Source organism: Alternaria alternata (genome assembly GCF_001642055.1).
Source record: "Alternaria alternata strain SRC1lrK2f unplaced genomic scaffold CC77scaffold_4, whole genome shotgun sequence".
In the NCBI taxonomy this organism is placed as follows: Eukaryota; Fungi; Ascomycota; class Dothideomycetes; order Pleosporales; family Pleosporaceae; genus Alternaria; species Alternaria alternata.
Genome location: NW_017306193.1, coordinates 809,055 through 836,985, shown reverse-complemented (window position 1 = coordinate 836,985; position 27,931 = coordinate 809,055). Strand labels below are relative to the sequence as shown.

The window sequence follows — 27,931 nt, the reverse complement described above, 5'->3', positions numbered from 1 at the left end:
GACCTTTTCCATTGATGCCTAGGAAAACCGCGTAAGACATTGTATACATGCTCACTACTGCTCGACCAAGTGTTCATCGGCTGGGGCTCAGGTGGAAGGAATTGTTGTCTAAATAGGTCTTGACGCGCAAACGTAAGAGGCAAGCATTATGGCGTCCTTCCAGATCCCATTGTCTTCGGCTCCAAGATTTCCCGATATACCACCAATATCGCATTGCCATCGAATTTGGGTCAGTACAGCTTCAGATAGCTTCTTAGAATACAGCTGACCTCACCAGGATACAAGAGCAGCACAATTTACCCCATGTGCTCTGCCTTTTGTTGCAACTATACCAGCTATACTCGCGGCATTAGTACTGCTCAAGTACTCGCTACGGGTCATCGATGGGTATTGGCCAAGATGGACGAAACCTTTTGTACACGAGGCAAAGGAGAAGTCGAGTGAGGCAGAAACACCTTCGACACGTCGGCCTGTGATTGGGACATTTTCCCTCTTGGCCCTAGCTACGATCGGCCTGACATTCCAAATCCTCAATGTCTTCTTTCCCAGCCGTCAACCAACAGCTATATATCCAGCTATCGCATGGGTACGTGAGCTCTAGCGTAGCTGGGATTGTCGACTAACAATTGTTTTAGGCCATTACAGTGGCGATTATCCTCGTAGAGCGTCCAAGAAAAGCTTCTTTGCCACTGTTGCTTCTGTTCACGGGTCTCTTACTGGAACAGCTGGTCGCACTGTCCCATAGGTCATCTAAATTCCTAGCTAAGGATGTTCCCTGGGTCGTCGCGCCTGCGGCCGCTATATTGGGCATCATTACGATACTCAACATGCCTCTTAGAGATCCTGCATTACCAAGAGAAGATATCTGCCCTGCCTTTGACACCCCAACAGTGCAACTTCGGACTCCTGAAGACAACTTGACTCCCTGGCAGTACATGACGGTGTCTTGGATGGAACCGCTGATCAAAAAAGGTGTGACACGCCAAATGGAAGACGAGGACATCTGGGACTTGGGTTGGGAGTTCAAGCATGCTCGGCTCCACGAGGCATTCCGAAAGCTCCAAGGTTCGGTGACGAAAAGAATCTTTGTCGCGAATGGTATGGACTTAGTACGCACCACTGTCTTGAACGTGATACGATTGTGTGCGAGTAAGTCTAGAATCTAAATCCTCTACTTTGCTTAGTATGGATCTGACGAAAGCAGCTCTACTCACGCCGGTACTCTTGCAGCGAGTTCTCGCTTCCTTGGAGGACAAAAACAACAGCGCTACGATTACCTACGCCTGTGTCATCCTGGGGTTGCGTCTGATATCTGCTCAGTTGAACACCTTCAACCTATGGTACCAGAGACGAGCGTACGAGAGATGTAGAGGTGAGCTCATCACGATGCTTTATGAGAAGACACTCCATCGCAAGATCTTGGGTGCCAAACAGGAAGTCAAACAAGACCAAACCAATGGTCACAGTAACCATGAGGCACGCGCAACGAACGGCGTGAATGGTGGTGATATTGACGCAACGATCAAAGCAAGTCCCAAAAGTTGGTTAGGACGTCTGAACATGTCCGTCCGATCAGTCTTTACGAAGAGCGTCCAAGCGCAGGTCAAAGATGACAAAGACGCCGCATCAATGGGAAAGATCCTCAATCTGATGCGCAATGATGCGTACGAGATAGCACAACGCTTCTGGGAGTTTTCCGATATCGTTACTAAGCCTGCCGGTGCCATCTTTGCGACTATACTGATTTGGCGCATGCTGGGTTGGGCATGCCTGCTCGGTGTTGTGGCACTAGCAGCTTCACAGCTACTCAATATCGTCATTGCTCGCTTTCAGGTCCACTTCGAGAAGAAACGCAGAGTGGCAACGGACGAGAAATTGCAACGTACGAGCCAATTTATAGAGTCTATTCGTCACTTGCGCTGGTACGGCTGGGAAGGCGCATGGCTGGATGGGATACTGGAGTCTCGTCAAAAAGAGTTGCATCTTCGCATCATCAACATCATCTTTTCGACATCCCTCTCTTTCATTCTACGATTTGGTTCTGGGCTGTTTCCTGCGGTTGCTTTCTACGCCTTCACCAAGTTGGCCGGCCAAAACTTGCGCATTGATCTAATATTTCCTGCGTTTGATCTGTTTAACCTGCTGGAATCGTACCTTCGAGCATTGCCGCAACTCGTCACTACTTGTCTCAATGCATACGTCGCGATGGGCCGTATTGAGGAGTTCATGGCTGAACCAGATAAAGAAGAGACGGATGTCGTGCCAGAAGGATCTGCTGATCTCGGTCTCCATCATGCATCTTTTGCCTGGCCTGGAGTAGATCATAACGTCCTCGAAGACATCACGTTGTCTTTCCCTGCTGGGGTCACGGTGATATACGGCGAGGTTGCCGCCGGTAAGACAGCGCTGCTGCAAGCTCTTCTGGGCGAGCTTGATACAACAGCCGGTGAGCTTGTGCGCCCTGATCAGGTAGTTGCGTACTGCGCGCAGACCCCGTGGCTTCAAAGCATGAGTATTCGCGACAACATACTCTTCTCGTACCCCTATGAAGAGAGCCGCTACAAACAGACCTTGGAAGCATGTGCATTGTTACCCGACATGACTGAGCTCAAGCATGGAGACTTGTCAAATATTGGAGAGAACGGCATTGGCTTGTCTGGAGGCCAGAAAGCTCGCGTGGCGCTGGCGCGAGCTGTCTATAGCCGCGCAAAAGTGCTGCTGCTTGACGATCCGTTGTCAGCTCTAGACCACCAGACAGCCGAGTTCATCGTCGCCAAATTGTTAGCTGGACCATTGCTCGAAGGTAGAACAACCGTCCTTGCTACACATCGAACAGAAATATGCCATGGCATTGCGAAGCAATGGGTTCACCTAGAGCAGGGCAGAGCTACGATCCACGAACCAAGTCAAGTTGAAGATGCGAACGCACTGAAGCGCACTCAGACGAACGAAACCGAGGCAGAGGAGGACGCAAAGAAGCGAGAGGAAGAACAAGCAGCGGCTGTACCCGACAAGTTCATCGAAGATGAACATCGCGCAAAGGGAGGTGTCAAATGGAGTGTCTATTGGCGCTACATCCGAGCAGGTACTCTCCGATGGTGGTCTGTCGCTATATTCGTCATGGCGTTGTTCCGTTTGCTTGACGTTGCGCAGACCTGGTTTATCAAGTCCTGGGCTGAAAGCTACGAGCCGGGCAAACACAAGGGTATCTTTGACTTCCTACCACCACCAGCGGAAGATGTGGTTCCTTGGCTTTGGACTTTTTTCCTGTTCATCACGGCGACCGCGGTACTCTTTTGGTGGACGAATCTGATCATGTTCGGCGTGGGCGTAAGTGTCTCTCCACAAACTACATGTAAGACATGCACTGACTTGATACACCTACGTTTAGTACCACGCTGCCAAGACCATATTCAGGGAAACTGTTGAGCGCGTTGCCCATGCCACGTTCAGATTCTACGACGTAACACCAGTAGGGCGATTGATGAACCGATTGACTAGTGACATGAACACCATTGATGGCGAACTAAGCAACGCCTTTATTGTGTTTGCATGGCAGGCCATAGGCTGGATGAGCGCCGTCGTCATCATTTTGTCTTCGACCCCAACTTTCCTGGCTTTTGGCCTGCTGCTTGGTTGTGGGTTCGTCTATTACTTCTTCCGCTTCCTGCCAACGTCACAGAGTTTGAGACGACTTGAGGTGAGTCACGCAAACTCACACAAGGTTTTGACTACTAATCGGAGACAGATGGTATCGCTATCACCACTCATGAGTAACTTTGGTGCGCTCCTCGAAGGCCTTACCACCGTTCGAGCTTTCAGTGCACAACGGAGATTTCAAGCTCGTGTTATTGAGGTCGTCGACAACTTCCAGAAGAACGATCATTTCTACTGGTCGCTCCAAGCGTGGCTTGCGCTTCGGTTCAGTGTTATGTCGGCTAGTGCTACGTTCGTTATGACACTCATCGCCGTGTATACACATATAACCCCCGGACTCACTGCGTTTGTGCTCATCACCGCGGGCAAATTCGTTGTTCACACAGAGTGGATGTGTAGGATCTACGGAACACTGGAGATGGACTTTACCAGTGTTGAGCGTGTGGTTGAGCTGCTCGACATCGAGACGGAAGCACCCGGCGTTGTCAAGCCGCCAGCACACTGGCCTACATACAGTGGCGACATTGAGTTTGACGATGTGACGATCCGTTACGCAGAGAACCTTGAACCTGCGCTTCAAAACATTACCCTGAAGATTCCAGCAGGTTCCAACACAGCCGTCATTGGGCGCACGGGTTCTGGGAAGTCGACTCTGGCCCTCTCCCTCCTTGCCACCATTGCGGCGGAGAACGGGCAGATCTTGATTGATGGGATCGACATATCTACTGTGGATAAACAGGCTCTCCGCAGCCGTGTTACGTTCCTCGCCCAAGAGCCTGTCCTCTTTCCAGGAACCATGCGCAAGAACTTGGACCCTCTGTCTGTCTACTCGGACGCTTCTTGTCTATCAGTGCTGCAAAAGATCGGTGGCGACCAGTACGACTGGACTCTTACGACGCCTATTGAGGGCGGCGGCAAGGGCCTTTCGCAGGGCCAACGACAGCTTGTCGGATTAGCTAGAGCCATGTTGCGGAGGAGTCCAATACTGATCATGGATGAAGCGACGGCTAGTATTGATTTCGAGACGGCACAGAGGATTCAAAGCGTACTGCGGGAGGAGATGAAGAGTAGTACGGTGGTGACGATCGCACATCGATTGGAGGCAGTCAAGGAGGCGGACTATTGTGTGGTGCTTGGGAAAGGCAAGCTGATCAAAGCAGGTAAAGCCCAAGACATGCTTAGAGAAGGCGGCGAATTTCAGGGCATGTTGGCCTAGATGTCGAGGTCTGAGATGTTGTTTTTAGCAAAAAGTGTTTCATGTAAGGATGTATAGACTACTTGTGTATGGATTAGTTGATTCTTTGACAATTTGCTGTCGCGTGGAAAAATAAGTGGCTGCTGAAGCCGGGTTCCGGATTTAAGCATGAGGCTTGCGTGGCACCGCCACGATTTGCGTTAGCAGCAACAAGGATGTGTGGGCGCAATGGGGAATCGCGAACGCCGCATCTTCCGCGTCTGCAAAGCCTCACAACTCGCAGTCCAACGCCAAATCCTTAGTCGTCAGCATGCTGTGACACCCGAACAAGCTTTCCCAATCTCTTGCCCAAATTCCGATCCCTCTGCCATCTCAACAAGCGCGCTACCACAATCCGGAGGTGTAGTAAGCTCCGCAACCAAGCAGCATCACGCGGATCCCCGACATGGCTGCTACGCCATCAGACAGCAATGGAGCCTCCCCGGGCGACCACGAACTCGAGGTCATGGCGGACAACAAGCCCAGCCTCCCAGTGGAGGAGGACATAATGCAGTTGGCTCGGCTGGGAGAAATTGCGGCTATCCAGAAACTCTTCGACAGCGGCAAGGCGGATGCGACATTCAAAGATGAGCAGGGCATAACACCGCTACATGTGCGCACACCAGATGGCTTGAGAATGACCGACTGCTAACTTGCTGCAGTGGGCCGCCATCAACAATCATTATGCTCTCTGCCACTTCCTTATCCAAGCCGGTGCGCCCATCAACGCAAAGGGCGGCGATGCTGTTGCGACACCCGTCCTCTGGGCTGCGAAGCGTTGCAACTACTACATTGTCAACCTCCTGCTCGACCACGGCGCCGACCCTCTCCTCACCGACGACCAAGGCTTCAATCTCCTGCACAGCGCCACGCTCGACGGCAATGTGTACCAGATCGTCTTGCTGCTCCACCAGGACATACCCGTTGATATTCCAGATCCCCAGAGCCATACCCCGCTCATGTGGGCTGCATACAAGGGCTATCCGTCTTGTGTTGATTTGTTCCTCAGATGGGGCGCCAACGTGTACGCGACCGACGACCAGGGCTTCACTGCACTCCATTGGGCCCTGGTAAAGGGGAGTCAGGGATCAATACAGAAGCTACTAGAGTATGGCGCCGACCGATTCGCTAAGAACAACGACGGCAAGACACCGGAGGTCACGGCGCAGGAGATGAACACTACTCGGCAATGGCGTCGCGCCCTCATGGAAGCTGGCTTCGATCGAAATGGAAATCCGAGACAGTTCCCCATCCCAGGTATAAAGGACACGAGATGGTTCCTGAGTCGCTTCATATTCTTCTGGCCGTTTGCTATACTTTTCACTGCCCTTTTCCTCGTCAGCCACTACCCGGCGTTTGTTGGTATACCCTTGTCGTTGATTGTCGCCTATCTCATGCAATGGGGAGCACAGTGGCTTTTGCGATGGGGTCCCTCCAACATGCGAAGCATACATCATACTGTACGTCGACTGCTGGCTTACTTGTGCCTTGTCGCTAACCAAATCCCAGCCTTTTTTGGCCGGCATCTTCGCCGGCACACTGTTCTGGGTCGGTCTCCGTTGGGCAACAACAGTCTTACCCTGGACAATTCGAACCAACTTCTTTATAAACTTTCTCTTCGCAGCATTCTACGGACTCACGGCCTATTTTTATTTCTTCACCATGACTATTGATCCCGGCTTTGTACCCAAGTCGGCGAGCAGGAGTGCTTCCAAGGCAGTCATTGACGAGCTTATGGAGCTACGACAATTTGATGAACGCCACTTTTGTGTAAACTGCATGGTGCGGAAGCCTTTGCGTAGCAAGCATTGTAAGAGATGTGAGCGCTGCGTTGCAAAGAGTGATCAGTGAGTAGTTCACGTTGACAGCATAGGATGGCGCTAACCGTGACAGTCATTGTCCATGGGTGAACAACTGTGTGGCGAACAACAACCACAGACATTTCGTGCTGTATGTACTATCTCTGGAACTCGGTATTGTTATGTTCATAAGGCTGGCCCTTGCTTGTAAGTCAAAACCTGGTATGCTGGTGTCATAAGGCTAATGTTAGTAGATCTGGAAATACGTGACGCGCCCAAAGATTTTCCCAAGTGCGCAGTCATCTCGCCGGATCTTTGCAAAGTCCTCAACAAAGACCCATTTACGATTGTACTGTCAATATGGGCTGCCTTTCAACTAACATGGGTGACCATGCTTCTCTGTGTTCAGCTTCTTCAGATCGCGCGCAATCTCACGACCTACGAAAGCATGCGCGGACACCTTCATGGCGGCACACCTGCGGATGCGCTCAACTCATTTGTGACCACCGGCGATACGAGCCAAGACGTGTCCGGCGGTGCCGGGAACGCGCCCACGAACGGTTTCGGCTCTGGTCAAGATACAGGCGACATTCCACGTCGTCCTCAACCTAAAGCTTCTATTTGGGATCAATGGAAGCGTCTCCTTGGAATCGACACCTTCCTTACAATCGCCCTTCACGGAAGCCAAGGAGAACAAATAATGCGACAAAGACGGGGCAACCCCTTTTCACGAGGTATCGTTACGAATTGCAAGGATTTCTGGTGCGACGCCAGTCCAATGTTTGGTTCAAAAGAGAGTGGGTATGCAAGGCTGGGTGGTGAGAGAGTGGACTATACAAGGTTGTATGAGGTGCCCAAGATGAGGTATCAGAGAGGTGGTGGAGGTGAAGGAGGGAGGTATGAGAGTGTGGCTGCGGAAGAGGAGTCATGATCACGACGCAGGTAGCGATAATGGTAATGATGATGAAGAGTATGGAACGCTAGTGGTTCCCAGGACCATACAAATACTTTGTCGTGAACTATGCTGTTCTCACGTCGGCTACTGAAATGTGGCCGAAATCCCTGCAGTTGTACCAGACCGGAAGTCAAAAGCCGAGGCTGCAGCGAAGAAACTCCCCGCGCCACCCTAAACAACCCGTCGTGGGTCGCGCACATGCTTGACGCTCCACTACCCTGTTCAACCTGGTCGCCTGGCTTTTGCTGAGCTTTCTTTTCCACTATGCCCTAAGTCTAATTTACTTCTTTTCCTTGTTGTTATCGTCGCAAGCTTTTAGGCTGTGCGCCGAATGTCGAAAATGACATCATCCGAGGCCCTGAGAGGGTTGAGGACCCTTTCGCGATGCGCTGGCCCGACGCCGAAGAGAATTGCGGTGGGACGCAACCTGACAGTCGATGGCAAGAGGGTGATATGCACCAACTGCACGAGAAGTTCAAGACAGGCGAGGCATGCGCCAGGGCACGCTCCTGCGCGCCCGAGCAACGTTGCCCATGTGCCGAACAGAGTTTCCTTTGCGCCGGTAGGTTGCAGAGGGTACGCGCAGGCTGCGCGTGAATGTACGTTTCGTAACTGAAAAGACTGCTTTTCAACATGAGTGCTGATCTTAACAGATGCAACTGAAGACCCTGAGCGAACCCATGGCCCCATGGCCGAGTACGATGCGCGCGTCGAATCCGGGCGATTACGAGACGACGAGCACCAACGCAACATCATCAGGAATCTTCAAGACCTCCACGATATGCTGCAATCCTATGAACAACCGCCCGTCCAGCAACCTACCATCGAGTCCCTTCAGCCACCTAAAAAGTCCTTCTTCTCTTTCCTCTCATCGTCCAGCCCCGCAGGATCGGCCCTGCCACCCATACCAGAATCACTACCAAAGGGCATGTATATGTTTGGAGATGTAGGCAGTGGGAAGACAATGATGATGGATTTGTTCTACGACACACTTCCGCCAAACATTAAGAGAAAGACGAGGATCCATTTCCACGCCTTCATGCAAAGCGTACACAAGGACTTGCACAAGATGAAGATGCAGCATGGGAATGACATTGACAGTATACCCTTCGTCGCAGCGGGTATAGCAGAGCGGTCCTCGGTTCTTTGCTTCGACGAATTCCAATGCACGGATGTCGCCGATGCCATGATCCTCAGGAGATTAATGGAGAGCTTGATGGCACATGGAACAGTCATCGTCACGACGAGTAACAGACACCCAGACGACCTATACAAGAACGGGATACAAAGAGAAAGCTTCATACCTTGTATCAATCTTCTAAAATCAAGACTTACGGTCCTGAACCTGGATTCATCGACAGATTACAGAAAGATCCCACGGCCGCCAAGTGGTGTCTATCACCACCCGCTAGACGCCTCCGCGCAAACGCATGTAGAGAGATGGTTCCGCTTCCTCGGCGACTTTGATAACGACCCACCACACCCGGCTGTTCACGAGGTCTGGGGAAGGGAAGTTCGCGTACCGAAGGCTAGCGGGAAGTGTGCCGTATTTAGCTTCGACGACATCATTGGACGCGCTACGGGAGCAGCCGACTATCTGGAACTTACGAGGCAGTATGAGGCGTTTGTCATTACAGGGGTGCCTGGGATGAACTACAGGTCAAGAGACTTGGCGCGGAGATTCATCACTTTTATAGATGCCGTGTACGAATCAAGGGTAAGCGAGATACTGGTAGTGCGGGAGCTCATACACGGGGGCACGTGGTTGGAAGTATACAGTACTAACGGAAGACCAGGCCAAGCTAGTAATGACAACAGCTGTTCCCCTAACAGCCCTTTTCCTCGACCAGTCCGAACTAAACGACGCTGTAACCGCTACACAGAAAGCTGGAAAACTTCCCACTACGACCTCTCCTTCGCCCAAGCCACCTGCCAAATCTGCCGAAGCAGACAACCATGAAGCTATCTCGGATGTTATGCGTAATCTCATGGATGATCTTGGCATGAATATGGACATGTTGAAGAACAGCAGTATTTTCTCTGGTGACGAAGAACGATTTGCGTTTGCTAGAGCCTTGTCGAGATTGAGTGAAATGGGAAGTCAAGAGTGGGTTGAGCGCGGGTTGGGATTGGAGAAAAGAGGCGGAAAGGGAGAGATGGAGGGGTGGCAGAAGGTTCGAAGCAGATGGAGGGAAGATAGCATGTAGGATTGACCGCTTACACTATACCATATCTGAGCTCAAGGACACGAATTTGCGTGGTGAATACTTGCTACCGCTGGATGCGGGCATTACTCTTACCTCTGAAGTGAGGTTGTGGAGATTGAGAACACGGAAGACGATTGCGGTACATTGTTTCGATCTTGATTGCAGGAAATATTAAGATAATCAGGATCGACGCATCTCTTGCTAAGGTTAACCGCGATGTGCGGTGCGATGCTTGTATCGGACGATGGCGTACGTGTCATTCCATGAATCGTCGTGATCGTATCAGTGTATGGAAAATATTGCGATATTGTGGTGGTGAGAGCAAGCATGCGGTTGATCGACCCGTTTCAATTGACCGAAAGCTGTGGAGCCGCGGTTTGGCCGACATGATGTTCGTTGGCACAGACGCGATCGCCTCGTGTTCGCCAATATTGCTCCGTTCCAACAGGGTTGTCGGGCAGCAGCGTTCGGGCTTATGGGCTATTTCTTACGAATAGCGGCTGCACATTCTGACAAGCACGTGTTACAGGCGAGTAATCGCACAGGCAGTGTTGCGGAAAGGGCGGATAGGGCAAGTATCGCGTGCGTTATTGCTGTGGCTGGAGAGGTGTTGCAACGAGGACCATGTCTGCGCATGTCTGAGCACGACTAAGAGTGTTGGCGGTGAAGGTCGAGGCAGCCAATGAGGCGGGCTGTCTCAGCCATACCAAGTCACATGGACCTTGGCAGTACGTCATGGCACTGGCGCTAGCAATGGTAGCCGCGATATGCACCAACGCGGACCAGCGATAACACTCTTTCTTGAGCACGCGCATTGTCTGTAGTAACCACATGTTTGTGCTGCCTCCCCAACGTGGATATGGAGACTCCACATCCCGTCACCTGTCCTTATCGTGCATCTGCAGCGGCGTGGAGACTTGGGCCGTTGGGGTGGAGAAAGGGTCCTCGTGAGTCTTGCTCAAGGAACTAGTCATCAGAGCCTTGGTATCGATTACAGGGTACGCCGTATGATATAGACCTTACCGTCTCTTACATTGCTCTTTCTCCGGTTGGAAGTATTACACTCTCGGACAGACGCCATGGTCAACTTCACCCCCTGGCGGAAGTCGCAGTCAGCCGACGAGAGTCCCGTGGCTTCGACTGCCACATCCACACAAGAGAAGGACGCCCCACGACGGAGGTGGAATCTGGGGATTCTGAGCGACCCACAGACTGACGAAGTGCCTGGTAAGGACTTTTTTTATTGATTGTTCTAGGCGAATGGCAAACTAATCCTCTCCTCACAGGCTCCGTTATTCTCCTGTCGAAAACGCACAACCGCAACGAACCGCTGGGACTCCAACATGCCCACGCACGCACATCGGCCTCGTCGCTCCCTACCTCGTACCGACCCAGGCCCCAGCGAACTGCCTCGCAACCGGGCTCCCGCCAGTCGTCCCGTTCTCGGCCGCCCGAGAAGAAGCGGACAAAAGATGGTCGTTTCATTCTGGACCCCCAGCCCGAAGAGTCGGCGAACGATCCGCTCAACTGGGCCCAAGTGCGACGAGATCTCGCTCTCTTGTCGCTTGGATTCTACTGTATGGTCGGAGGAGGAATGACGCCGCTGTTGGCCGCTGGTTTCAACGACGTGGCTCAGACATACGACGTGACGATTCCCCAAGTGGCCTTGACTACAGGCCTATACATGCTGGGGCTTGGTCTGGGTAGCGTGGTTGCGTCGCCTACTGCTATCCTGTTTGGCAAGCGGCCCGTATATCTCGGTGCTATTATACTCTTCACCGTCTCCTCAATATGGTGCGCGGTATCACCCAACTACGCCTCCCTCGTAGTGGCGCGCATTGTCCAGGGCTTTGCCGTTTCTCCAGTCGAATGTCTGCCTAGCGCTACTATTGCCGAGATTTTCTTCCTCCACGAGAGAGCGTACCGCCTGGGAATCTACACGCTACTTCTGCTTGGCGGAAAGAACTTGATTCCTTTGGTCAGTGCCGTTATTGTGCAGTCTTTGGGCTGGCGATGGGTCTTCTGGATTACCGCCATTGTCGTCGGTTTCTGTTTCTTCCTTATCTTCTTCTTCGTGCCCGAAACCTTTTGGGACCGAGCACCCAGGCCAGCCAAGCGACACAATCGCGCCCGTAGCAAGAGTCCAGGACAACACCATGGACACTTTCATCTGCCAAATATGCACCACAAGAAGGCTGTCGATGCATCGCATGCACAGAATGCATCAGTACCAGCAACACCCTTGCCCACATCGCCTCTGGCAGCGGCCAACGAGGTGCCCGCCAAACGTCACAAGAACACACATGTTGGATTCGCTGAGCCAGACCCTGACGAGAAGACTGATCATGCAGATATTGCTGATGGTACTGGGCGACACGCAAGTGTGCCGCCGACTCCACGCTCTCCGATGAGCATCCACTCCACGCCTGGCGAGAACCCGCGTCATGACTATTTCGGGCAACTTCCGGAAACCTTCGTAGCTGATCCAGAGAAACAAGATAGTCGTCCTGGCAGCGAACATGTATCGACGGATCCTGCCGAAAATGACCATGTGTCAGAACAGTTTTCGATTCATTACACCGACTACTACCGTGACGCCCCGGCAAAGTCGTATCGCCAGTCGCTCAAGCCGTGGAACGGGCGTCTTGTCAAAGACAAGTGGCTTCGCGTAGCCATCCGCCCATTCATCCTGTTTGCCTATCCCGCTGTCCTTTGGTCATCGCTCGTCTACGCTCTTGCTGTTGGTTGGCTGATTGTGCTTTCTGAATCGGTTGCCCACATCTACCACGACACGTCGTACAACTTCACCCCACTTCAAGTGGGTCTTGTCTACATCTCCCCTTTTGTAGGTGGTGTTCTGGGTACTGCAGTAGCAGGCCGAGTCTCCGACCTTGTGGTACGATTCATGGCACGCAAGAATGATGGCGTATACGAGCCAGAATTCCGTCTCCTCATGGCGGTACCGATCTCCATTAGCACTGTCATTGGACTCATGGGCTTTGGTTGGAGTGCTGAAGAGAGGGACAGCTGGATTGTTCCGACCGTTTTCTTCGGCGTCATCAGCTTCGGCTGTTCGCTGGCTAGTACCACAGCCATTACTTTCGTGGTTGACAGTTATCGCATGTATGCGGGTGAGGCGCTTGTCACGCTTAATTTCTCAAAGAGTACGTCCAGCCTGATGTTACCTACATTTACATGGAAACTAACACATTCTGACAGACGTTTTACACGGCTTCATCTTTTCTCTCTTCTTCCCGCATTGGCTAGAGTCGAGCGGTAGCAAGGATACATTCTTAGCGATCGGAGGCATCCAATTGGGATGCATGCTTTTCAGTATTCCCATGTACATTTATGGCAAGAGAGCACGGATGTGGACCGTGAGAAAGAACCTGATGGAGAAGTTCTAGATATTTTTCACTAGATGCGAGGGTGTGAATAGAATGGATTTGCAAGATCGCAATATCTCCGTCTCTCCGTACTGAGCATATGGTCTCATAGTTGCAGGTGCAAAGTGCGGGATTGTCTTGATCGAACAAAGGATACGGCCGCTCGTGTTGTATATGCACTAGCTAGAGGATTCTGAGCATTTCTTGGAAATCGATAGCTTGTTGTTGTGCCTAACATGAACGTTGATGGACACAGCTAGTACACCGCTGGTTGCTTAGACGACGGCGCATCGCCCTTGGCGGCGGGCAGTATTTTGCGCTCGACGCACTCGGCGGCCCACGCTCAGGATACATCTAACAGCCCCTTCAACACCAGATTAAACCCTCACACCGCCTATACCACCGTTTTCGGAATTGCTGAATATATTTCTTGTCACCAAGCAACTCTCGCAGTACACATTATACACAATGGTAAGTCGAGTCTTTTCTTCTTCGGAACTCGGACCCCGCATCGCTCGTGGCCTCTGGGCAATCGTTGGTTGGCCGCGGGCCAGGTCGTCCCTGCCCTGGCGTGCGGGCAACGGGCAGCGGCGAGTGGCCGCAGCAAAACAACGCGCGTGCTTCACTCTGTTGCACATGGTGTCAACACTGCAACTTGACTTTTCCAACGGCAGCATCGCAAACCCACGCCCAACAGCCCAACAACCCCACCATTAGCGATTTGAACAAGACGAGAGAAGAACAGCCATGGATAACAGTCATCAGGCCTCCACCAACTACCGCGAAGCTTTCCAGCTCTTCGACAAGCGTGGCAACGGCCGTGTCGACCGCGGTGCGCTGGGTGACCTCCTCCGCGCATGTGGACAGAACCCTACACTGGCTGAGATTGCCGATCTCGAGCGCGGTGTTGGCGCAGACTGTATGTATCCGCCATGCACGCATTCGCTTTCCAAGCGTTTTGCGCCTGCTGCACATGGGTGCCGGGGCTAACAGGTGGCTCACAGTCGACTTCGACACCTTCTCCAAGATCCTCAACCGCCCCGGCGGCTTCCGCGAACCCTTTGACATCGAGGAATACATCCGCGGCTTCCAGGTCTTCGATAAGGACCGGAGCGGGTTTGTCGGCAAGGGTCAGATCAAGTACATTCTGACCAACCTGGGAGAGAAGATGAGCGAGGAGGAGGTCGATGAGCTGTTCAAGAGCACCATCGATGCAAGCAATAACGAGGTGGACTACAGGGGTAAGTTTCTACACCTTTGAACAGAGCATCAGGAGACTTTGACTGACTGGTGATTGCAGAGTTCGTCAAGACTATTGCGGAGAACTAAACGTTGGTTCTTGCAATTCTTGTTCGTCCCTTCTTCTCCTTCTCCATTGAGATTTTATGCGAGCATGTCTGAAACGGGTCACGGTTTTTTGCATGCGGATTACGTCGGCGTTGGAATTGTCTTAACATGATACATATATACACTTCTTTGATATCTGCACATTGTAGGGCAGCAGGGCATGGGAGTCGGACAGCTCGAGAGCAGCGAATATGATGCTAAGACAAGATTGCATTAGTGAAGTCTCACACTCACACACGCACACAAATGCACACCAGTGATATCTTGATGTAAACAGGGAATACAACACTGTTTTTGGATCCATAAGGGACGCTGTCTGTTTGTAAACATATAGGCTTCTTTCCTCCTGTAGCATGAGAAGCCTTGCGCGTTCACCAATGGGGTATCTAAATGTACTGATAATGATGATGATGAAAGGAAAACGTCCCGCTGATCTACACGTCCCGAACTCCGAAAAAGCAACTGAAATCAATAAGCGCCGAAAGCAAGACTCGTCAGGGCAATCGTAATCATGATTCCATAAGAACGTTCTGTTGAGGAAACCTGCGCATGCTTCCCCGTGGAGTAAGCTGCGGAAGGCGGGGAGCCCCAGAGTTCAACGGCTGACGCAGGTCGGACGGATCCGCCTACGCTTTGACTTGGGTGACACTGACCGTGCCCATGCCCGCGCCGCCGACTGCTGAGGCGGATGTCGATGCGGTAGCTGCTTTTCCCATGATCATGTCGCTCGTCTTGACGAAACCGCCTGGGAGAAGGAAGACGTAATCCTCGCGCCTACCAGACCGGTCGACGGAGAACTGTTGCCAGTCCAACTGGTATCCTACAACCAGATTGCACCGTCCACAACGCTGTAGGTAACGCTTCTCAAAGCCCTCGTCGCTGGTTATTATCTCAGCTTGGCGGTCTTGTCGGGTAGAGAGGAGGAGTCCATAGTGATCCTGCGACGGCGCGTTCTTGTTGCGGCCCGAAGTGGGTGCTGGCGGAAGCGGCATGATATGTGCGGCATCGCGTGTATGTTGGCGTTTGGGTAGAGAAGGGAGCGGTGTGGTGGTTGCCAGTAGGAGGTGGTTGCACAGGCAGTGATAGGTGTAGACTGTGTTGCTGGCCTGGAGGGAGATCTTCTCCTCGGGAGTGGGAGAGGGCATGGCAAAGTAAGCGCGGGAAGTAGTGGCGATATCCATTATGGAAGTTGTAGATGTGTGAGTGAGTAGTTGGATGGTTGTTGTATCGGAGATTTAATGCTTGTGAACCGTAAGAGGAGATGCCGAGAGACTTTTATATATAGTCGGCTAGGAGCGATGCGCGGTACCGATCAACGGAAACCGTGGTACGATGAGGACAGCGAGAAGGTGGGCTGGAGCGTGTGTGGTATTCGCGCTATGTAATCGGAGTGGAACGTTGTGGAATATGGTATATCCGACTTGGGGGCCAGAAGAGCAGAAAATCGGAGGTCCGACCCTCTTATACTTGGACCGAAGGAATCTGTAAACGAACCCTGATGCTGGTTCTTACGCTTAGGGAACAAGCGTACGTGGTGGGACTGTGGGGATCCTTCCTGTCTCGTCGTCAGGATGTAGGATCGCCGCAGCGCAGAGTGCCAAGTCAATCAATAGTAGCTTGTCGCTCGTCTGCACAAAGGCGGGTGAGGCGGAATCGTGTTTGTGCTGGAGGGTGATTTGTTTGAAAGACGGTCCGGGCTCGAAACCCAATACTCCAGCCAAGCTCACTTGTGAGACCCTCTTGGCGTGTCTTGCTGGTGGAGTTGCGGCTGTCCAAGTAGGCTAAGCTGGGAGTCAGAGGTGTGTGCTAGCAAAAAGGTCTGAGTAAAGGGTCCACCAGGTGGCTCCACAGTAGTAACGGGTATTGATAAGAGCAAACAGGACGTATTGGAGTCACACAGAGGCTATGTTGAGGAGGTAAGATTTATAGTGTAATAGGTGGCCGGCGGTGGATGAGTAAAAAGACAGAGCAGGAGGGCGGCGGCGTCGTCATGGCGCGTCAGCACGCACACAGAGCGGGCAGCCAAAAGCACAGGGCAAACCCCACGATGCGTCCCCACGGTGGTGGACGTGGATCTGGTTGTGCGAATGGATTTGCAGCAGCTCACCACGCGTCGCAGCTGTTTGGACTCTGATTGCGCCGCTGCAACTCATGTGACAGGAGCTGAGATTGGGCCGAGAACGGGGTCCTCTGCTCGCCTCGAGTTTCCGGTGTAGCGTCGGCGCTAAAGGGCAGTGGGGTGAAGGAGGTATGGCGTGCATACCGCAGCACGCAGTAGAAGGTGCGAGGAAAGTTCCGTGTGGTTTCAATCTTCGGCGCGCCGCCGCCGCCCGCGCGCGCCCTTGCGTTGAGACTGCTTGGCGCCTCAGTACTTGCGACGCCTGTTAGACACGACTTGAGGCGACGAACCGGGGAGAATGCCGCTCACAAAGGATGTCATCAAGTTCGGCACCTTTGTGGTGACGAACCAGGTGCAGCCACAAATTCAGACCACACACGACACAGGCTAATCATGCGCACATAGGTCTTCCACGTAACGCGCCTATCCTTTGCCATAGTCAACCTCAAGCCCCTTCTGCCTGGTCATGTCTTGGTGTCGCCGCGCCGTATCGTGCCGCGTTTCAACGATCTGTCCGCCGCCGAAGTGCAGGACCTATTTTTGACCGTGCAGCGGGTGTCCCGCATGGTGGAGCGAGTCTTCAGTGCCTCGTCCCTGAACATCGCCATACAAGACGGCGTAGACGCAGGCCAGAGCGTGCCCCATGTTCATGCACACATCATCCCTCGCAAGAAGGACGACTTGGAAGAGAAGGGTGGCACCGATGCTATATACGGCATGATGGAGAGCGAAGATGCGGACCTGAGCAAGCAGCTTGCCGACAGGGAGAGGGCAGCTAAAGCACATCTCGCGGGAGAAGAAAAGAAGGGGCGCTTCCCTGCTGTGGACAATGATAGCCGCAAGCCCCGGACCGACCAAGAGATGCAGGAAGAAGCCGAGTGGCTGGCAGAGGAGATGGCGAGGGACGGAAGAGACGAACAGAGCGTTGTATGAAAGCCTTTGTCCAAACTGCATCTGCGCTCAATGCCTGGTCACCAGCTATGACCTCCTCCGCGTTCGAGCCTGAGCTTCGCGTCACTACGGATGGACCTCTGTCTCTTCTACAAACTTGTGCCTGTCTTAGACATTATACAGATAGGTTTTGAGGTCCTTCCTCTGTAGTTGACCCCATTTCGCCCATGTGCTATCGTACCTTTCACACTTGCCTGACGTCGAGCAGAACACTACTTTCGGAAACAGTGGGAAGGCTCGCTTGGCGATGCAGCCTGCAACTGTGCCCCAACACCACGCCGTCTTCTGGATCTCACGTCTCTGCTGCTGCCCTACTTGAACTGCTCTCTTTGGCACTCGCGCCGCCCAAATACATGTTCTCCCACTACTACACTGGTCGTCCCAGCTCACCTCAATACACCATTTCGAGTTCGTTGCTGCCTACGTAGAACAAGTGATCTTGGCGCACGTGGGCTTTGCTATTTGTCCCTGCTCATCTCGCCTGCTGAGTTGATTGCGTTCACCCACTCGACTTTTGATCCCTACCGACACCTCTTACAAGTTCAACATCGACTAAGCCTCCTTGCCTGCGAAACCATGACAAACTTCCGCCTTCTTGATCTTCCAGCGGAGCTCCGATACCATGTGTACTCTTTCTTGATTCCAAATGATATGGTCATCACATTTGAAAACTGTGGTTGGTTGAGGAGCGGCGAGCCTGACTGGACCACATATGGCATTCGAAAGGGTGAAGACGTTCCTAGCAGGATAGGTGGAAATCCCTTCTACAAAAACACATTGGTGCGTCGCTGGAACCATATCACAGTCGAGACGCAGCTATTTCGGGTGAGCAAGTTCGTTTCCAACGAGGCGCTATGTAAGTTGTCACCATATTTGCATTCACTTTTGTTAACTGTTTCAGCGGTTCTGTATGGACTGAATACCTATAATTTCACTGTCCATGGACAAACCATGTGGCCAAAGTCACTACGGAGTCCATTCGTCTTCGGACCTCTTGGTCATCCCGATCGACTCCCATTGTTACGCAATCTGCGGCGCATTCATATCGAGGTAGTTCCTGATATCAACAGCCACTGGGCCGTCAAGCGTCAGCGGTCACGACTAGAGTACCTTGTCGAAATCCTAAAAGAGTATGCAGATGATAGCGACCAGAAATCTCTATTGGAAGACCTGAAGGTCGATTTCCAGCTTACTTCACAAAAGCCAGCTCAATCTGCTTGCGGGAACACTGTTCGGGGCATCGTATATTCCTGTGTTCCCAAGGACACAGAAAAGTTCATGTTCGGTCTTGAAAGCCTTGCATACCTTCGCGGCATCAAGGACGTAGAGATTACTGGGCTACCAGAGTGGTATACGAAGTGTCTACAGTTATCAATCCAAGGTAGAGGCGGAGGCGTCGAGAAGATAGATTGGCCGCTTGTGGAATTCAGGCGCCGCGCGAAGGGGAACAGCACGCAGTGGAAGAAGTATTTGGTGTCGGCTCGCAAGTGGCATCAACCTACACTGAACTGGAAGGAGTTTGCCGAGCGCAACGAAATCACTACTCCAGCTGATATTGAGGATCTCTATGCGGCTGACGGGTAATGCTATTTGGTTATGATGTTTTTGTGTTGAGCTGCTCATGTTACTTTCATAGAGAAGCTGCAGAAGCGGAAGGCGACGGATGACATGTGATAGACGGGCTGCGTACGCTTCGTATTTAGCTCGTACAGCACACAAAAGAACCACGACCGTCAATAACTACATCATCACCTTTCTGGCCTTGAACGAACATAACGTTGAGTGCATGTACAGTCACAGACGTGTGACTCTTGCTGTCTCACTCCATGATGCGCGGCTTGCCCCACGTTTGCCGCTTGATTGGCTTGCGAGCACGACGCGAACTACGACCATGACCTAATGACTCTCCTATCGCGCCGCGGCCTTTATCGCCATCTGTCCCTGAACACATCTTCGGTGTGTAATAGAGCTTCTGTCTCCTTGTCCTCTATTCAGACATCTTCTTGCTGGGTGTACTAGCACTTCCTCTCTCTTGGACTTCATCTATACTCCTCTTCTCGTAGTTCACACCCTCAACGCCACCACAATGGCCGTCGGCGATATTCCCTCAAGCCCCCAGCAGGCAACTGCCCCACCTCAACCCATCGATATTGAAGCGTGGACCGAGCAGGCGACCGTTGCGCTCAGTTCTGTGGCCATATCTGCCCCTGGAGATGCGCTTCAGGGTACCTCGGTTACGCTTGCGATCCCGCTCGATGAACACGATGCGCCTGCAGCTGCCAGACAGCCCGTAGGTGCTTCAGCAGCTGCAAAGGAGGGCGGCTACTACCGTCGCAAAGAACCACTCCGCCGCGACAGCTTGAAGAGGCGTGAAGCTCTGCTAAAGGGCAAAGAGGGGTCTAGGCGCAGGCAGCGTTGGGAGAATGGTACGTTGAGGGTGTCCCCTCCCCCTCTCTCAATGACACTTTGCGCACTACAACACGGCTCTGTCATCACCACTTGCAATTTAAGCAATTCATTCTTCAAAGTACGCGTCCATTGATTTCTAGACAGACCGTCTCCTGAACAACCCCTACGCCGAGCCTCCACTGCCAAAAGACTGGGAAGTTCATCCTACCTACACGGCTAAAAACGTGCCCTACTATCTTGCTCCCCTCTGGGATGCCGGCCTTAAGCGCCAGTCCAACGAACGCAAGACCGCTGCAGTCGCTCAAAAGGCTGCGACCAAGACCGTAGCCAACAAGCCCACAACTCCCGGTGTCGTGCCCAAGGAACTGCGCGAGAAGCTCAAGCGATCGCGCGGCGCCAAGGGTCTTCTCATGGACCTCGAGGGCGAGGTCCGCAAGTTCGTCGCCGACTGGGAGGAGAAGGAGCGCAAGGCAGAGCAAGATGGCTTACCTGCTGATCCAGACAGCGAAGACGACGAGATCGTCTTTGTTGGAAGGAACGGACAGATGAACGATCTACGCTCACCCACAGAGGCTGAGGCTATCAAGAAAGAGCTCATGCTCTTCGAGACACCTGAGGAAGACGTTGGTGGCAGCTTTGGACGCTGGCTCGTACATCATATCGGTGTCTACTATGGCTTGAAGACGTGGAGTGTCACTGTTGGCAACCCAGCCAGGCGCGAAGCATACGTTGGCTTGAAGGGCGCGAAGCTCAAGGCAGGAAACAACGACAGCCAGGTCTGCAGCTCTTTGCCGCGACCACTCTATGGCTTGGTCTAGTTCTCCGTGGCCTCGAGCTCGTCTCGAGACCCCTCGCATCCTCTACATTCGCTTGTTCAGTCTGCTTTACTCATGTATACGGCCTGACACGAGTTTATACTCGCACTGCATCTGCATATAGACGGATGGGTTGTTACCATTGAATTATATATGCCGCTTTTGTTGACAGTCTTGCTCAACAGCTAATCGTGCTGCTTTTGCTATGCCGCACGCACCAGCAACTCGTCATCCAGAGCATTCGCCGTTTGTACCGTGATGAGAATATCTTGTGGTTTATGATGCACAGGATAACGTACCACCACCCCATAATTATGTACGTGGATACCTACAAACCAGGGCTTTGCAGCATGAGAAGGGGTGTGTCGGTGTCCAGAGTGAAGCCCAAGATCTGTGTGGAGACATGGTAACTTTAATCACTTAGAATATTGCGACGATGACGAGTGCTCTGACGGTAACGACTTAGATGACGTAGAGGGTAGAGATGACTGAGACGGAAGCTATAGAAGGAACATGCGGCTATCAATAGGGCATTGTGCTAGTACATAATTCCTTTCCGCAAATCCTGTAACATACAGTGCTGAAGGTATGCATATGTCACATATATTTAGAGAGCTCGATGATTCTTGAGCATCGTTCATGAGGTTGATTCATAAATATAACATCGTTGGCTGTTCGTGCAATGACAATAAACCATTCAAGTCGACTGTACAACTTAGATCTCATTACATCCTATCCGACGCTACTCGAACTTTGCAAAAGCAAGTTCGTATGCCAGAGCAAGTGTCATCCGCGCATGCTGAAGCATGTGGTCGAAGCTTAGAAACTCAATCTTGTCCTCGGTTGTGTGAATCTTGTTGTCGCTGTACTTGAAGTCTGACTCAATGACGAAAGCTGACGGGTAGCCGGCCTTGGATGCGCTGGCATGATCGGAACAGGCGTAACCACACTTGGTCAGGACATACGGAATGCCGCAGTAGACAGTGATGATCTGCTTGATGAACTCGGTGAGGCCAGGATCAACAAAGTCGGTAATGACACCAACAGACTCTGGCTCGCCTGCATCGAGCGTCTTCTGAACGTAACCAGTCATGTCCTGCTGAAGCATAGCCTTGACTTTGCGAGCCTCCTTCTCGTAAGACTGGAAGATGGCCTGCGATCCTAAGAGACCTCCCTCTTCGGCAGAATACCAGTGAAACTCAATTGTGTTGTCTGCCTCGCCCTTGAGGATCTCCTCCGACTTGAGCAGTACGCGTAATGCTTCGAGGATGGTAACGGTACCACTGCCGTCGTCGTCGGCTCCTGGGGCAGCCAAGAGAGATGGGAAGAAGAGGTTTATGCTGTCTTGATGGGCACCAATGACAATCGTATTATCACTCTTGCCAGGGATTGTGGCAATGATGGAGGATTGGCCCCAGGGGTGGGGAAACGCCTTCACGGAGGCGTTGAGAGCGCCTGCATCGGCGAGAGTCTTGTCGACCTGCTCAAGAAGCCATGCCGAGCTCTCTGCACCGTATTTCGACTTGTAGTATCGGGTGTGGAATGAGGTAAAGGTCTCGAGATGCTCGCGCATGTTGTTCTTTTCCAGCTTCTTGAGTAGCGGAGCGATGGTTTCATTGTAAATGGGCTTTTCGGGGAACTTTACGCTCTCAGTCTTGAACTGGCGGTTGAGCGTACCGAGCTCTTCGTTGTGCGTAATGTCGAAGAAGTTGATGTTTTGCTAGGCCATGTCAGCGACAAGCCTCTGAACGTACATCACGCGGATAGCTCTCGACGTTGGGTGGTTCTCCATACCTTACGCAGCTCCCACTTCTCGTCTTCGGTGACCCATCTTGTCTCGCCAGGTGATAGCTCGATGAGATACTCATCCGGCTCGACGATAGTAAGCTGCGGCTCTTGCAAGACGACTTGGGGGTCCTTGGGATGTGAAACCGTAGCAGCAAAGGCTGCAGTGTAGAGTGGTAGCAATAGCGTAGTTGACTTCATGTTTGCTGAGAACGAAGATGGTAGTGAGAGCTATGATAAGGTGCAGCCTGGAGACCTATCGGTGGTTGACGCGGTGATGCGGAGATAGCGGTGGAGCTGTCGTAATCAGGTTAGCGTGTTGTCGCGACGTCACGCGTCATCTGTTCCGAGGTTCCTTCACGGCAACCCTTGAGGCTGTTTTTCGCTCGCGTCACACACACATACATACTTCAAGACCATACACGTTCTCAAATAACACGACTCTGCATTGCATTCTGATCCATGTCTTCTATGATAAACAGAATATATGTCTATGGTATCAATCCTTTCGCCTGGTCTACACACGCTGACAATGCTTTCTCACGCATCTGATATCTGCCACGGTTTATCAGGCGTCCACATGACACTTGCCCATTGAGAAACTCTCTGACGATGCTCCGAGCCTTCACTATGCTTGGTTACAGCCAGTCCCAATCTGAGCACGCCCGTGGCAATCGTCCGCCAGTGGATGCCCATAACAATACCTAATTAGACGGAACGACCAAGCTCTCGTAATAGAGCCCATTGGTTTCTCTCAGGCCCGCAAAACACAAAATCGATTGCTTCTGGATACCGTAAAAAATTCGTTGTCCGGAATCCGGACGCTTTCTACCTTGGTTCGAGCCTCTAAGGATATGACGTTTGATCCACTAGACGCTCTACACTCGAACAATGACTGCTGTTCTTGCTGTCCTCGGTGTGGCTCTTGCTGTTCCTCTTGCGGCTTTCCAGGAGTGCTCTGACGTCTCTGATCGCGCTGCACCCTCTTCACCAATTTGTAGAAGGACTTTATAGGATGCGACTGCTCCATCTTCACCCATTCCATTTGACGCCCAGGGATTCCTGACTTCTTGCAAGCCGTGTGCAAATTCCGGGCCAGTTTATCAATCTGATTATCTTTCAAGTCGTTCTCCATCAGAGACAACCTCAACACTAGAAAAGATCGTTCAGGATTTTGTCTCTGGAATGAAGCGTCTCTTTGGGCGCTGTAATTGAGGTGGTGAAGATCGATATTCCGGGTTTCACGCTGGAGGCGGTTCCATATAAGTGCAGTATCAGACGTTCGTTTTTTGTTAATCGTCTCCCAGAGCCGGTATACGGAGAAGCTTTCTCCCTTGGAGTCTCGAATCAATTCTTCGAGTGAATCACAAAACGCCGTGGTGAACGATTTTTCTCCTGGACCATTCGTATTACCTTCGAACGTCGATGCTGCCAACAATTGATATGCTCTCAACTCTATGCTTCTACCCTTCACTGCTGCAGTGCTAGCGCAGCAACAGTCTAGGATGGAAAACACATCAGCTCTGGCGAGAGTACGCAAAGGTTCCTCTGCTAGGCCCCAAAATGCGACCGGTGCAATGTCACCATGTCCGCTCGAGTCTTCTGTTCTGAGTAACGTTAGCATCACATCATCACACAAAAGATTTATGCCTTACGCAGACAGCTCAAGATTTCGAACCTGACCATTTCGAACCTGACTTCCATGGCCTGTGTAATACACAATGAGCAGATTGTCATCTCCGTCATGTTGGCGTATATGCTGGAGGATCTTGAGGTTGAAATCTACTTGCGGATGGTCATCTTTGATGCTTGCGACCGTGACCCCATAGCCAAGATCGGAGAAAATGCCCTCCAATCTTTGGACCTGGGAATTGTATCAGTATTGGCATTCTACTTCCATGGATCGAAGCTTCACCTCCTGATTGTGGCCCTTTCCAAAATCATCGATGCTTTCATCCCAACGGAGTATGAGAACTTCGACTTTGCGGTATCCGTTGGGTATGTCGAACTGGTTATTGGATATCTTCTGGAACAGGGTTCGCCTTGCCGCTTCACGTTTCAGTTCTTCTGCGTCATCACTAGGGCGCAATGAGGTGGTAGTTTCGATCACAATTGGGGAGTTCTGACGGGACAGGTTCTTCGGTGTAGAATTTTGACCGGCATTGACATACGTGGCATTACCATGTCGTACGGTGGAATGACGTGAGGCTGTCATAGTGGGATGAATTCCTGGGTTGAACTCGCTGCGCAACACGACAGAAAGCATTTGCCTTATGTAACCCTATCGCGTCGTTCGTCGCGGTAACACAGCCATCATGAAGGACCTCAAGCGGCTGTGTACTCACTACTCAGCCCAATACCTTGTTCGTCACGTTCATCAGTCGCGAGAACACCTGTTCGCCTAGTTTGCCTACGGGTCCGCCTTGGTATCTATTGGCTTGCGGGATCTCGATACAACCCCGCTATCGTCCTCCAACGCCACCACTTTATCCGCCAACCATAGCGCGAACCGGTCCTACCTTACAAAGCCGTGCTCAATCTTTCATTGGACGAACGGGGGATATGAGGCTCAAACTCCAAATGAGGGCCGGTCCGATCGCTCATGGGGTACTTTGATTGCCTGTAGGACTGGCTACACTATGGCCCTCTCGCGAGGCTATGACTATAAGAATCACTGCTGCGCACAGGTCTGCCTTGCTGCCTTGACACCTTAATATTTCTGGTCTAGAGGACCTGTACTCAAGGCGATCAATCTTTTGAAAGCGGGCATTGGTTGCCTGCCATGTCCTCTCAGGTAATGTCACACGGACCCCATTTTCACGTGCGACCTTTTATTAGGTTCACGCTGACCGGAGCTCTGTCATTTCTATAGGCGACTATACCCGAAGGTGAGCGAAAGAAAGCCAACGTGGCACGAGACGCGAACGCCGCTGAGGTGAGTTCAAGCGATACGCTCCTAGGATCAGAGACAAACTGACCGGCCCTCTAAAGCGCGTAGCAGGTTTCAAGGTTGGGGATAAAGTCAAAATGAAAGTCATAGAATCTCTGGAAGATGGTAGTACACGAACTAGCTTCAGAACGTTCACAATTTCTACTGCGCACGACAATGGTCTTCGATGGGTTTACCAGCTTAGCAACTCTGAGGGCTCGTTGCACGAAGATGGCGCCCGGTTCCCCGAAACAGAACTGAAGGCCGCTTGAAACTCATCTCCACCGGAAAGCTAGCCTTGCGCTAATCAATCAACAACCTTCACGGCATAGCCACCACCTGTCGTATCTCAGCCTTATGTGACGACTGCTTTGTCTTAAGAAGCCTTTACTTTTCCACTTCTTTCGTAAAGCATCTTTTCAATCTGATAACAGATCTCATGGTTTTCTCTACAACATGCAATCCTCCGCTCCATTCGCCGACGTCGAGAAACGTGGGTCAAATAGCTCGCAAGGCTCTGGAGATGCTGTCATCGACATCGACATCGATATCGGCAGTCGTGCAGTCACGCTAGTGAATAAGGACATACCCCGTTCGTGCTCCGCCCCCTAGCAATGCCTCCTGAGTCGTACTGAAACAATCTTCCAGGCCCAAAACTATCTCGTGCTCAGATAGATAAAGAGATTAACACAACTAAGACCATACCTTGTGAGATTCGCCCATCGAATCAGCCTTATGGCATATCACTAACGTTCTTATCAGTGCAGGATTATTCGACAGGCTACCCCCTACAAGCAGCCTTCCAGTCGAGTGAGTCAAGCTGGTCCATTTACCGTGGCTTCAGCTATCTTCACGCTCGTGTCATACTTGACTTGCAAGACGAGTTACGCTGTCTGGAAGAAGACCTTGAAGAGATAGATCTCGAGAACGAGGGGGAGAACCGGCTGCGCTCCCGTAAAGATGACCTCAAGTACGCAAAGGAGAAAGGTGTAGTGAGCCCGCGTGCATGCATACTGGACAACATAAGGAGCAAGCTCATTAGCTACGGTCGGTAGTTGATCCTTTCGCGATTTCGCAGCGTTTAGCTGACTCTTTGATTAGATGAAGTACTTCTCAAAGCCAGAGAACTCAACGCTTTCCAACGACCGTCGAAGCGCGATTATCGCAGCTTTCGCACATGGTTTTGGAACAAGAAACCGCTCAGCTACGAACTAGAAGAGCAGTTCATAAAGCGCAAAGAAGACCTCGTTTCACTCCGACATGGTCGCGAATGGTCTGGTTTTGATGGCTTCATCGAGTCGTGCATCCAGAGAGTGCATTGTCGCATCGTCCAGGTATGATCTTTCGCATCCACTTCAAGATTTACACTAAACAATACATAGAGGATCTTCGCAACCAAAGAGCTTCGTGAGAAGACCAACGACGAGCATGTGCACTACTATTCACAGTCTCGTATTGAGAAACTCGTCGGTTTATTTATTACGCTCATAATCTTCATACTACTTGTACTTCCAGTCGTCGCCATGTACAAGTTGACCTCTGTAGGAGACCGCAACTCCACCTTTGACGCCGTCGGCCTCTTGGTGGTGTTCACATTGCTGTTTTCGGCTGCTATGAGCCTTTTGACCAAAGCCAAACGCCACGAACTCTTTGCTGCAAGTGCAGCGTACTGCGCAGTGCTGGTAGTGTTCATCAGCAACTTCAATAACGATTCGAGTCGCTGATAGGATCGAACCGAATTCAATAACGTGCGGTACAAGCGGTAGCATCTCTCTTGGTCTTTTTTTGTTGTGCAATTCCTCGTTACTTGTCCTTTTCTTCATCTGGCCGCTGGTTATGTGCTTGTAATGTAGACCATCCTATAGGTATGATAGTTTCAGAGTTCCTTTTGAAGCTGGTATTTCCAATCACGGACCATGTAGAACATAAGATCAATGTATTCAGGTTTCCTCGTATCTGGGTGGTCCCCAATGCCGGTCCCCTGATGACCGTGGTATAACCTCGAGCCCTGGGAGCAAATCTGTAGGGGCGTACCAGTAGTAGGCTAGATCCAGGGTCAGAGATCGCCATTCTATTGACGTCGGTGCCCGGCACTGGCACGAACACCTTTTCATGTATGAGGTAAGTTACGGAAACATGTTGATCTCCTTAATAACAATAGTTCTTCAAGTACTACACAACTCTCAGAGCAATGTGTTGTTGTTATCTGCTATGGTCGTCGGTAATGCGGGGGACTTAGCTCCGGGTGGGGAAAATCGTCAACAGCACGATAAGACCTCGGGGTTATAATGATATACTCTCTACGAAGCTTGCTCAGGTGACACCTTCAGAACTCATT

The 27,931-nt window shown here is 51.7% G+C and overlaps 12 protein-coding genes across 12 annotated transcripts; 9 read left to right on the top strand and 3 right to left on the bottom strand.

The window, feature by feature from the left end:
• Positions 1-148: 148 nt before the first annotated feature.
• CC77DRAFT_1058384 (P-loop containing nucleoside triphosphate hydrolase protein) lies at positions 149-4,873 on the top strand (the record flags this gene model as incomplete). Its single annotated transcript, XM_018528130.1, has 6 exons — positions 149-229; positions 278-586; positions 636-1,149; positions 1,205-3,330; positions 3,392-3,700; positions 3,749-4,873. 6 exons carry the CDS (start codon positions 149-151, stop codon positions 4,871-4,873), a joined length of 4,464 nt encoding a protein of 1,487 aa, XP_018389308.1.
• A 424-nt stretch (positions 4,874-5,297) lies between these two features.
• On the top strand, positions 5,298-9,852 carry CC77DRAFT_1058383 (hypothetical protein; the record flags this gene model as incomplete). Its single annotated transcript, XM_018528129.1, has 7 exons — positions 5,298-5,504; positions 5,554-6,351; positions 6,401-6,738; positions 6,785-6,897; positions 6,945-7,487; positions 8,299-9,362; positions 9,442-9,852. The coding sequence occupies 7 exons, from the start codon at positions 5,298-5,300 to the stop codon at positions 9,850-9,852; spliced, it is 3,474 nt and encodes a 1,157-aa protein (XP_018389307.1).
• A 669-nt stretch (positions 9,853-10,521) lies between these two features.
• CC77DRAFT_1038345 (MFS general substrate transporter) lies at positions 10,522-13,310 on the top strand. The gene is made up of 3 exons (XM_018527107.1): positions 10,522-11,079; positions 11,139-13,016; positions 13,072-13,310. Exons 1-3 carry the CDS (start codon positions 10,932-10,934, stop codon positions 13,257-13,259), a joined length of 2,214 nt encoding a protein of 737 aa, XP_018389306.1. The 5' UTR covers positions 10,522-10,931; the 3' UTR covers positions 13,260-13,310.
• Positions 13,311-13,638: 328 nt separating this feature from the next.
• Positions 13,639-14,745, top strand: CC77DRAFT_1017515 (EF-hand). Its single transcript, XM_018524417.1, has 4 exons — positions 13,639-13,709; positions 14,004-14,157; positions 14,243-14,479; positions 14,539-14,745. The coding sequence occupies exons 1-4, from the start codon at positions 13,707-13,709 to the stop codon at positions 14,565-14,567; spliced, it is 423 nt and encodes a 140-aa protein (XP_018389305.1). The 5' UTR covers positions 13,639-13,706; the 3' UTR covers positions 14,568-14,745.
• Positions 14,746-15,075: 330 nt separating this feature from the next.
• On the bottom strand, positions 15,076-16,169 carry CC77DRAFT_634126 (hypothetical protein). Its single transcript, XM_018532545.1, has one exon. The coding sequence runs from the start codon at positions 15,764-15,766 to the stop codon at positions 15,212-15,214; it is 555 nt and encodes a 184-aa protein (XP_018389304.1). The 5' UTR covers positions 15,767-16,169; the 3' UTR covers positions 15,076-15,211.
• An 833-nt stretch (positions 16,170-17,002) lies between these two features.
• CC77DRAFT_1028817 (HIT-like protein) lies at positions 17,003-17,637 on the top strand (the record flags this gene model as incomplete). Its single annotated transcript, XM_018526474.1, has 2 exons — positions 17,003-17,056; positions 17,110-17,637. 2 exons carry the CDS (start codon positions 17,003-17,005, stop codon positions 17,635-17,637), a joined length of 582 nt encoding a protein of 193 aa, XP_018389303.1.
• Positions 17,638-18,231: 594 nt separating this feature from the next.
• Positions 18,232-19,239, top strand: CC77DRAFT_1058378 (hypothetical protein; the record flags this gene model as incomplete). Its single annotated transcript, XM_018528128.1, has 2 exons — positions 18,232-18,511; positions 18,557-19,239. 2 exons carry the CDS (start codon positions 18,232-18,234, stop codon positions 19,237-19,239), a joined length of 963 nt encoding a protein of 320 aa, XP_018389302.1.
• Positions 19,240-19,741: 502 nt separating this feature from the next.
• CC77DRAFT_929103 (hypothetical protein) lies at positions 19,742-20,882 on the top strand (the record flags this gene model as incomplete). The annotated part of the gene is made up of 2 exons (XM_018534090.1): positions 19,742-20,081; positions 20,209-20,882. The coding sequence occupies 2 exons, from the start codon at positions 19,742-19,744 to the stop codon at positions 20,880-20,882; spliced, it is 1,014 nt and encodes a 337-aa protein (XP_018389301.1).
• Positions 20,883-21,350: 468 nt separating this feature from the next.
• On the bottom strand, positions 21,351-22,935 carry CC77DRAFT_956677 (leucine aminopeptidase 2). Its single transcript, XM_018535516.1, has 2 exons — positions 22,674-22,935; positions 21,351-22,599 (listed from the first exon to the last, which is right to left on the bottom strand). The coding sequence occupies exons 1-2, from the start codon at positions 22,863-22,865 to the stop codon at positions 21,622-21,624; spliced, it is 1,170 nt and encodes a 389-aa protein (XP_018389300.1). The 5' UTR covers positions 22,866-22,935; the 3' UTR covers positions 21,351-21,621.
• A 483-nt stretch (positions 22,936-23,418) lies between these two features.
• CC77DRAFT_1058375 (hypothetical protein) lies at positions 23,419-24,879 on the bottom strand (the record flags this gene model as incomplete). The annotated part of the gene is made up of 3 exons (XM_018528127.1): positions 23,419-24,271; positions 24,320-24,528; positions 24,580-24,879. The coding sequence occupies 3 exons, from the start codon at positions 24,877-24,879 to the stop codon at positions 23,419-23,421; spliced, it is 1,362 nt and encodes a 453-aa protein (XP_018389299.1).
• A 528-nt stretch (positions 24,880-25,407) lies between these two features.
• On the top strand, positions 25,408-26,186 carry CC77DRAFT_1092048 (hypothetical protein). Its single transcript, XM_018529615.1, has 3 exons — positions 25,408-25,458; positions 25,537-25,599; positions 25,656-26,186. Exons 1-3 carry the CDS (start codon positions 25,447-25,449, stop codon positions 25,863-25,865), a joined length of 285 nt encoding a protein of 94 aa, XP_018389298.1. The 5' UTR covers positions 25,408-25,446; the 3' UTR covers positions 25,866-26,186.
• On the top strand, positions 25,958-27,638 carry CC77DRAFT_634164 (hypothetical protein). Its single transcript, XM_018532546.1, has 5 exons — positions 25,958-26,185; positions 26,242-26,301; positions 26,356-26,640; positions 26,695-26,927; positions 26,976-27,638. Exons 1-5 carry the CDS (start codon positions 26,050-26,052, stop codon positions 27,315-27,317), a joined length of 1,056 nt encoding a protein of 351 aa, XP_018389297.1. The 5' UTR covers positions 25,958-26,049; the 3' UTR covers positions 27,318-27,638.
• Positions 27,639-27,931: the final 293 nt, after the last annotated feature.

Coding starts and splice junctions, on each gene's coding strand:
- CC77DRAFT_1038345 (XM_018527107.1), top strand. CDS start 10,932: ATGGTCAACTTCACCCCCTGGCGGAAGTCGCAGTCAGCCGACGAGAGT. Junction 11,080..11,138: donor ACAGACTGACGAAGTGCCTG/GTAAGGACTTTT, acceptor CTCTCCTCACAG/GCTCCGTTATTCTCCTGTCG. Junction 13,017..13,071: donor CACGCTTAATTTCTCAAAGA/GTACGTCCAGCC, acceptor ACATTCTGACAG/ACGTTTTACACGGCTTCATC.
- CC77DRAFT_1017515 (XM_018524417.1), top strand. Junction 14,158..14,242: donor GCGCGGTGTTGGCGCAGACT/GTATGTATCCGC, acceptor GGTGGCTCACAG/TCGACTTCGACACCTTCTCC. Junction 14,480..14,538: donor TAACGAGGTGGACTACAGGG/GTAAGTTTCTAC, acceptor TGGTGATTGCAG/AGTTCGTCAAGACTATTGCG.
- CC77DRAFT_634126 (XM_018532545.1), bottom strand. CDS start 15,766: ATGGATATCGCCACTACTTCCCGCGCTTACTTTGCCATGCCCTCTCCC.
- CC77DRAFT_956677 (XM_018535516.1), bottom strand. CDS start 22,865: ATGAAGTCAACTACGCTATTGCTACCACTCTACACTGCAGCCTTTGCT. Junction 22,600..22,673: donor AGAAGTGGGAGCTGCGTAAG/GTATGGAGAACC, acceptor GACATGGCCTAG/CAAAACATCAACTTCTTCGA.
- CC77DRAFT_1092048 (XM_018529615.1), top strand. Junction 25,600..25,655: donor GAGACGCGAACGCCGCTGAG/GTGAGTTCAAGC, acceptor GGCCCTCTAAAG/CGCGTAGCAGGTTTCAAGGT.
- CC77DRAFT_634164 (XM_018532546.1), top strand. CDS start 26,050: ATGCAATCCTCCGCTCCATTCGCCGACGTCGAGAAACGTGGGTCAAAT. Junction 26,302..26,355: donor CACAACTAAGACCATACCTT/GTGAGATTCGCC, acceptor CGTTCTTATCAG/TGCAGGATTATTCGACAGGC. Junction 26,641..26,694: donor GAGCAAGCTCATTAGCTACG/GTCGGTAGTTGA, acceptor CTCTTTGATTAG/ATGAAGTACTTCTCAAAGCC.